Source organism: Sinocyclocheilus rhinocerous, unplaced genomic scaffold, assembly GCF_001515625.1.
Source record: "Sinocyclocheilus rhinocerous isolate Xijiao unplaced genomic scaffold, SAMN03320098_v1.1 scaffold1488, whole genome shotgun sequence".
NCBI lineage: Eukaryota > Metazoa > Chordata > Actinopteri > Cypriniformes > Cyprinidae > Sinocyclocheilus > Sinocyclocheilus rhinocerous.
The window spans coordinates 1,238,012-1,247,505 of record NW_015633542.1 but is presented as its reverse complement, the minus strand read 5'-3'; the positions used below and the strand labels follow the sequence as shown (position 1 = coordinate 1,247,505).

The following is a 9,494-nucleotide window of genomic DNA, read 5'->3' as shown; positions in this document are numbered from 1 at the left end:
TTTTATGCAGTGAAGCATGTGTTTTCAAGACTCTTAATCACATCCAATATCTATACATCTTTTCATTTTTTGCCAAAGTCATGTTATTTAGATAATGTTTATTCATTGCTGTGTCTATCCACCAGCAAAAATAAACTGCAATTTTTTTGTGCCAGTATCTAGTTTCAAACCTCTTTATTAATCCACATATTCATCTCCATATAGTACATATCAGAGCTCCTTGTTAAGAGTCCTTGTGATTCGTCCTGCCGTTTCATTTCATTTTAAATATTATCTAGCAGAATGTACAACCTGCCAGCAGAGCTGCCCTCATTTAAAGTCATAAGTTTGGTGGGTTTTCATTCACAAGGTTGTGCGAAGCTATTTGCAGTGACAGCAGATATTATCTGACATTTTGGAGGTGGATACTGCAGTGAATGTCAAATCAGAGACAGAATTCTCTCCCATTTCTGTTGCACACAAGGATGTTGTAAGTAATGCGAGGAATAATGCCTTTTGTATAACCTAAAGGAAAATTAGTGCAAAATTTACAGGAACCAGAACAAGTTGAATGCACCGAGGCGTCCCAGGACAAACTGTCTCGTGTTTTGTCCTGCAGTGCAGTGTTCTGTTGTTTATCTTGCACAGCATCCTTTAAAGTCTGTGTAAAGGCAATTCAGAGAATTGTTTCTGAACCCATTATAAATGTTAGAAATGTATTGCTGAAAACACATTACAAAGACTGTGAACTATGTAGTACTGAATTGTGGAGTTAGACCGTTAAATAGGTTTTCACCATTTTCGTGTTCAGGATTTTTTGGGAGGGGCTGAAATCAGAGAATACTGCTTATTTTATTCAAGATTTTGATATCTTATTTTATTTACATGGCGGGTTTTTTTATCATTCAAATTTGGCCATGTCACAATCACCTGCTGGAGTGCCCATGAGCTCCTCCAGAGGGGACTCCCTCCCTCCTTGTTCACTATCTTTCTAACATGGACTTCATTCCCCATAATCCTTTGCACACACTCATCAGCTCTCATTGTTTGCACCTGTGTCTTGTTGCTCACCTTATATAAGCCTGGTTCATTCTGTCATTCGTTGCTAAGTCTTGTATTGCAATTCTAAGCTTCATTTCTTGGTTCTCTCTTGTCTTGTTTCCTGGATTTGTTTCCCTGCCTGTTTAGGATTTATCTTTGCCCTATTGTTATTGTTTGGCCTGATTGCCCGTGTTATGACCTTTGCCTGTTTTTGGACTTTGAATTGTGGATTACCCCTTTAATAAATACTGCGTCTGGTTCCTCAACCTTCGTGTACCTGTGCAGTTTCATGACAGGCTGGGTGGTTAATAACACATTTTTCTGTGGTGTGACAAACTCAGAACACATATTTAATATTGCTTTACACTACACAGACTATAACACCCTGAAGCTCTGATGCTTTATTTCTCCCTTTCATTATTTAAATGCAAGGCCATCCATTTCGTTATTAAAAAGAGCTGTCCATGTTGCTTCTGAGAGTTCTCAGCCTTATTTTCTTTTCACTTGTGCTTCTTTGTTATTTATTCAAGAGGAAGCTTCTGGTTTGAAGCTTCTCATAATAATAAATATACTGTTAAAATTGCATTTGAGTATTTTTTAAAAGCTGCAACTTTCACACTTCCTACTTAAAAGACGGTAGTGCGCTGATGTTTTTAAGGCTACAATTGTTCTTATCATCCTTACAATCAAAAAGCATTCCAGACTTCAATACTTCAACATATGACTTCAATAATCTTTTTTAGGGTCCTTGAGTGCTCGAGCCAGATATCATGAAGTGGAACCTCTTCAAAAAGAAGCCAGAAGCCATGGTGGGCCCGGAGCCCACGGGACTCGGCGGCACCCACCCGTCACACACCATAACGATGGCCCCTGCCGTCTCCACACCTGCGGACAACTCCACCGAATCTGAGGGACCCGTCAACAAGAATGATGTCTTTGAGGAAATCAAAAGCAAGTTCCTCAATGAGATCGATAAAATCCCATGTAAGTCCTGCTGAGATATTTTACAGTGCCACTAGATCAAGAAAATCAATAGTGTATCATTATGCCGAAGATGTTTTATGGATTTTAACACTAGCCAATTTGTCTGGCCCCTAGATATCTGACCAATCTGACCTACAGTAGAAGTGCAATGCAATAAAGAGCAACTTAAAGGAATAGTTCACCCAAAAATGAATATTTGCTGAGAATTTACTCACCCTCAAGCCATCCAAGATGTAGATACGTTTTTTTCTTCATCGGAACGGATTTGGAGAAATTTTGCATTACACCACTTGCTCACTAATTGATCCTTTGCAGTGAATGGGTGCCGTCAGAATGAGAGTCCAAACAGCTGATAAAAACATCATAATAATCCACAAGTAATCCACACCACTCCAGTCCATCAGTTAATGTATTGAGAAGCAAAAAACAGTTTGTTTGTAAGAAGCTTATTCATCATCAAGACATTTTTAACTTCAAACCGTTGTTTCTGGCTTCAATACAAATCCTCTGTCCATTATAACGCTTCCTCTAGTGAAAAAGTTTGCAAAAAAAGCACCATTTGCAAGTCAAAACAGTTCTAAACAAATATGCTGGTGGATTTTGATGTGAGAGGACAACAGGAGATGGACTTTTTCACTGGAGGAAGTGTTATTATGGATTATTGACTATTTTGGCCAGAAGCACATATTTAACGTTAAAACGCCTTTGATGCACTGGAGTGGTGTGGATTACTTGTGGATTATTGTGATGTTTTTATCAGCTGTTTGGACTCTCATTCTGACGGCACCCATTCACTGCAGAGGATCCATTGCTGAGCAAGTGATGTAATGCTACATTTCTCCAAATCTGTTCTGAAACAAATTCATCTACATCTTGGATGGCCTGAAGGTGAGAACAATTTGAGCAAATTTTCAATTTTGGGTGAGCTATTCCTTTAATGTGATTTTTCTTTTTATAGCCCTTCAATTCAACATGCAATCTCAATTCACTATTTAGTTTCTTTGTTGAAAACTTGTTTGTATTGTAATATTTAATTAAAATCTCATAACTTGCTCCACCCTTTTTGGTTGACATTTCAAAAATCATCTTCAAGGCTGCTCAGTGACAACCTTTCGTCTGAATAAATCTCTTTGATTTTTATCCCATGATGCTCTGCAGTGCCTCCGTGGGCGCTCATCGCCATCGCTGTTGTGGCCGCCCTCCTCATCCTCACCTGCTGCTTCTGTATCATTAAGAAATGCTGCTGTAAGAAGAAGAAGAACAAGAAAGGCAAAAAGGGAAAGGACGGCTTCAACATGAAGAACATGCAGGGTGGAGATGTATGTAACAGAGTGTTCAGTAGCTCCCAACATGACAGCATTACATAATGTAGCTAAAACAACTTTGATGCACACTTTAATCTGTTTGAATTTAGAAATAAAACTAGATGATATTAACTTCTGTATTAACTGGGCACATCAACTAAATTAGTGTTGCATCATTAAGAAATGAAAACAGGCCTCAGACCACTTTAGTGTGGGTTGCACTGATAATGAAGGAGAGTTTGTCATGTGATGGTTTGCTTTATTGTGTTTGTGAGTAATGTGAGTGTTTGGTTTTCTTTGAAGAGAAATGGTACACTGGATGTTCCAAAACAAGTGTGTTGCTCATGTAATTTTTAATCATTAAAAGATAGGAGCTTTAAAACTCATTCTAAGAAATGATTACATACATAATAATACATACAGTGTATAATTACAAAGACTTAATGTTTCCAGAAACATACTGTTTCCCTTAGTGTTAGGGAAAGTTACTTTTTAAAGTAATGTATTACAATATTGTATCTTCATTAAAAAGTAACTAATTACGTTGCGTTACTAATGTTAACTTTATAACTTTGTTACTAATGCATTACTATTTTTGTCATCTGAGCCGGGCTTCCTTGTTAATTTTAATAACAAAAAAACCCAAAAGTTATATTTTTGGCAACTGTAAAGGCCCTTTCACACCAAAAGTGAAATTAATAAGCCTCAGGCTGAAGGAAGTACCTCTGCCTTTGCACCTCACTCCAGGAGGACAGGAGAGGTGCCAGTGAATAAATGGGAAAACATTTGCGTTACTTATTTGAAAAAGTAGGACATTTTCTTGTAAATGTAAAAGTAATGAAGAGTGCTTTTGCTTTCGCACTGAAACACACAGCGTCTCCCTGACATGGCTGCATCAACACTAACTGTGGTTACTGAAACCGCGCCTTCTTTCTTTGCGTGCACATTTGCGGCGGGATTATGCAAATATTTCCACATAGTGGGGTAGATATGTGGGGGCGTGTTAGAATGAGCCGTTTTAGGGGGGCGTGGCAGAGTCTTAACTTTTATAAAGAATATCTCTTTGGTTTTGAGACTTTAGTCTTTGCAACTTCAGGGATCTTATCTATGCACAATCAGCTTGTAACACTCCAAAGAGAAAGGAAAACTTGAAATCGCATCATATGACCCCTTTAAACACTTAATGCCAGAACTTTATTCCAAACCTGTATGCATACAGATGTCTTAAACATGGCAGTGTGTCATTTCTCTCAATAGTGCTCTTGATGTTGTTTACTGTCTTGACTGTCTTTGGTTCTGTTTTTTGGTGTGTCGTGAGTTCAACCTCTTCCTCTCTCTCTGCTCTCCTTCCTCCCGCTATATGTCTAATGCGCCGCATTTCTTGACGCTCATGGGCGTCGGCGCTACAGTAGGTGGACGGATGAACGGCACAGCTGTTTGGCCGCTGAGTGCTAGCACCGCGTGGGTGGGATTGGATGGAATGGCTGTTGTTAACTTCCTTGTTTTAAGCCTTTTGTACCTGCTGCTTGACAAGAATACAATTAAAAACAAAGGGAAGTTACAATGCAAATGAAAACCCCACTTAAGTGGACCGAAAATAATCATAATACAATAACAAAGAGTCGTACTTGTGTGGGCTGTATGAATGGAACAACTATTAACTCACTAATACTGGAAAGATGTTTGGAGTTAGTAAGAGACGAGCCACAAGACTCACAATGAATGCATGTGTTAAAAGGCATGGCTGTTTTAACTGCACTAAAAGTCCTGATGTCTTCAGGGTCTATAACTAGCAGTAAACCTTACATTTGTATGCTTGTCATATCAGCTCTTGTTCTCTATGATCATACAACCAATTCAGTTTAATATATTAACAAAAAATATATGAAGTACCGGATTCTTTCAAAACATATGTAAAATGTAATATTAGCACATATTCTGCTGTGCCCTTTAATTTGTTGCTATATGGATATGGTTAGGAACTGACTTGAGAGTGACAATTTTTTTGGTGGCACATTAAAATATATATCAAAAAGTCTTTAAATCTGGGGCCGGTTGCATAAAAGGTTTAGACTGGTCTTGCAAGTTAGTCATCTAATTTTTTTCTTTAAGACTGGTCATAAAGTTTTTAAACTTCAGTTACATAAAAGCATAGATTAGTCTAAGTTAAATCCAAAAAATAAGACTGATTACTTATTGGCTAACTGCTAGTTGAAAAGGCAACAAAGAAAACTTTTTTTGACAAAGGTCAGAACTCCTGTTACGATGTAGATTTTTGAGGTGCACTCTTGTCATAAATTAATCTATTACTTTTCCTACATAATTTTTAACAAAAACATTGGTAAAATATCTATTTAGGAGTCTTAGACCTTTCCAACGATATATAGTTTGTCATGATTAGATTAGGATTTAATTGTAATATAGTGAAGTAAACTTAGGCGTCCCACAGAGGGGACGGGTGACAGTTAAAGGGTTTTAAGACACTGTCTTAACCTAGAGTCTAAGTTTATGCAGCTGGACCCAGTTTACAGCCCTCATTAATTTTCTTTTAAAAACTTGGTTAATTTTTTGAGCCCTGAATGATATTGTCCTGAAGATGTAATGCACAAAGATTCAGTTCATATAGCATAATAATTATTTTATGCATCATCTTTACATAAAGTGAACCCAAAAACTATTTAGACGCTTCAGCCACACTTAAAAATGTCTCACTGTAATTGCATTAGATAACAAAATATCAAACCAAGTGGCATTTGAGACACAAATGATGCTTGATTTTGATATGTTGATATCTAATTCCAGGTTTTTCATAATTTCTTTTAAAAAATATTCTGTATTTTTATTATATTTTCATAGGTAACGATGGTAATAATGTTTGTTAATTTTAACATTGAAAACTCTTGTTGTAATGCAATGTCTTTCAGACATTTTGAAGTGTGATTAATGTCCAAATACTTTTAAAGGCCACTGCACAATGCTGGAATTGTGACCTATTTGTGGAAACAAAAAATTAATTCTGCACATTATAGATTTCTTTTCTCTTCCTGCAGTTTGGATGATGTTCAAAAACACACAAGAACAACATGTCAGCATTTCATACGCCAAGAATAGCACAAAGGAATCTGTTCTTCTTTAAAAATTTGCTGTCATCACTCGTTCCCTGGAGTATCACTGATGAACAGTTAAATTTATCATGCTGATGAGAAAACGCTTGCATGCCAAATTATGCATATCAATAAAAGCTCTTTTGTTTTCCATTTACTACCAAACCTAATTTGAATGTAGAGTCAAAACATAATTTTATTAAACTCTGGAAAGCCAAGATAAAAAAGTGTCACCAATAAAAATTGTGAACTCGAGTCATTTGCAACATCCAGCCCTGAATGACAACATTACTCCGAGTGCACTATGGCAGATAACTAGTAGGTCAGGCCAGGTAAAAGCATCTCTCCAACCTTACTGCAACTGAGCTTGTGGCATGCTTATAGTCAGGAACCAGATATACTTTCATCCTAGACATCGACTTGCTAAAACAATTTGTCATTTGCACCACAGAAACACCAGGATGATGATGATGAAGAAGGAGAAACTGGTTTGACGGAGGAGGAGAAAGAGGAAGAGGAAAAAGAAGTGGAGAAACTTGGAAAGCTTCAGTATTCTTTGGATTACGACTTCCAGGATAACAAGGTCAGAATGTCAGATTAATGACATTATATGCTGGAATATAAACTAGTAACATTGCCCTGAATCATATCCAATGCTAGTTTCATACTAAATTTGGGGTGCTTATTCCAATAATAGTGGCTGTTTTGCTCAAGCACGTCACATTTTATCACAAAAAATTATGCATTTTGTAGCATTTTTGCTTTCGACAGCCATTTGTAAGGCGAAAAAGTCTTGTGTTATCCCTTAATCAGCAGAAAAGCATCACAAAGACATGATTCCCGTCTTCCTCTGAGCCAGATTACAACCAATTTGTTCAATTTTCAGCCCATTTTTACATGTATTATTTTATGCTTAATCCTGATTTCAAGGTCAGCGATAGGTCTGCTACACATCCAAACAGCCACAGAAAATTACAGATTTTGTGAAAAAAGCATATTTATTGTTTTATAAACGTGTTTATGTAAAGTTCTTCAACATTAAATGGAGTATTTTAATATTTTAAATATTGTAAGTTAAGTGATACCTTTTGAATACTTTTTGTTGACTGCTTTTGTTATTTTGATATATAAGCTGATACAGCTTATATATAATTTGAATATTCATTTGTATTTTGTGAAAAAAAAATGTGATGGAAAGGCCTTTTTTTGCGAATATATTCAGATTTGTTTTTTTTTAAGATGCCGGGGTGTATGTATTGTCAGTTATTCATTCTGTCTCATATTAAAATATATTAAGATGCATTTGGCCACAATTATATGATTAAGAAAGTAAGTGTTGTTGGAGTAATTAATGGGAATTTTGTGAAGATTCTCAAGAATCCTCGTTTTGTGTCCCACTGAAAAATAACAGCATGTTTGTGTTTGTACCGACATGAGACTGAGTAAACAATGACAGATTTTTTTTTTTTTCGGGAACTGTTCCTTTAACTGGTACATCTCTTTAAAGTTCCCTGTATGATGGTCTTGGAGAAAGTTTGTGCTCCTACAGTGCTGTATCTTTTACTAATGACAGTGTTTAACAGCACGGCTCAGTATCAGCTGAGTCACAGCTGTAGGTAAAGTTGCATACGGCTCACCCAAATGAGTTTAAACAAGTGTTAATGACAGTGAATCGTTATTCTTACTATGTATTTTAATGCAGTCAGTTCCCATTTTAATATGCATAAAGCCACAGGATATTGCTAGTGTCGTTACACTGGAACAGTACAGTGGAAGTTGTGAAAAAGACATGTACTGTACAAAAGTTTAGGTAAAGTAAGATTTTTAAAATGTTTTTAAAAGAAGTCTCTTGCTCACCAATTCTGCATTTATTTGATGAAAAATACAGTAAAAACAGTGATATTTAGAAATTTGATTACAATTTCAAACAAGTGTTTTCAAATATAATTGATTGCTGTGATCAAAGCTGAATTTTCAGCATCATTACTCCAAGTCTTCAGTGTCACATGATCCTTCAGAAATCATTCTAATATGCTGATTTTTCCTTTGTTTTTATCCACAGCTGACAGTGGGAATCTTGCAATGTGCCGATCTGATTTCCATGGACTCTGGCGGAACATCCGACCCTTATGTTAAAGTGTTCATCCTACCAGACAAGAAGAAGAAGTTTGACACTAAGGTGCACAAAAAGACCCTCAACCCAGTGTTCAATGAGTCCTTTGTCTTTAAGGTAAGACATTTACCATTTTAAAATGACTCATTGTTATGTCGCATGATGATGCATAAAGCGTTTCCAATTATAATATTATCCTTAAAGAATATATATTATAAACAGTATATATTCTAAATTAATCAAATAAATGATTTCTCAAAAGTCAAACACGCGTTTTTTAATAATACATAATAAAACTTGTATGATCAGTAAAACCCTGGCTCTAACACATTACATATATTGAAGAAAACAAAAATACTGATATGCCTCGAGTGATGTTGGTCTGTCATTAGTGTTCATTGGCTGTTTTCTGCAACACCAGCATTTTGGTCTTAATGCTTCCAGCAGCTCCTGAATGAGCTTTAGTTTCCCAGAGTCAGTAATGAGCTCCGGGGGGGCCGAGCATCCTCTGGTGGACACTGTTAGAGCTCTAATAGTCTCACTCGGAGAAAAGTGATCTAGGACAGGAACAGTTGGCCATCTTCAAAGCCCCTGCCTTACGGTGAGAACGCTGACTGTGTTTCTAAAAATGGATCGGCCGTATCTGCACACTGTACGAGTGAGACAAAGCCAAGCGAGGAGGAGGTTTTCTCATGCAAATGATGTGAAAAAATAATTACAAGAACACACGATTAGAAAAATCAACTGTAAACTGAATGTAATTTTCTATAAAAATGCTTAAATATATTTTATATATTAAACTATTTGATTATATATTAATATTTTATTTTTTCATATTTAAAAAAAATAAAAGAAAGCTTTGATTCACATTGTCACAAATACATTTAATATATTTGATTATGTATTATCATTTAATATTTTAATATTTAAACTTAATATTTCAAGTTTATAGGCTTCGAGTCACATAGT

The 9,494-nt window shown here is 36.0% G+C and overlaps 1 protein-coding gene across 7 annotated transcripts in view; it reads left to right on the top strand.

Moving 5' to 3' along the window:
- The window catches only part of syt2b (synaptotagmin IIb), a 50,725-nt gene that overhangs the window by 36,940 nt on the left and 4,291 nt on the right, over positions 1 to 9,494 (top strand). For 6 of the 7 annotated variants that reach the window (XM_016557965.1, XM_016557968.1, XM_016557966.1 and 3 more), the window contains 4 exons: positions 1,764 to 2,004; positions 3,163 to 3,323; positions 6,864 to 6,995; positions 8,475 to 8,642. In XM_016557965.1, the coding sequence (XP_016413451.1) occupies positions 1,791 to 2,004; positions 3,163 to 3,323; positions 6,864 to 6,995; positions 8,475 to 8,642 (675 nt within the window). In that variant the 5' untranslated portion in view covers positions 1,764 to 1,790. The remainder of the gene's footprint in view (positions 1 to 1,763; positions 2,005 to 3,162; positions 3,324 to 6,863; positions 6,996 to 8,474; positions 8,643 to 9,494) is intronic. The other variant, XM_016557970.1, reaches the window with a different exon arrangement.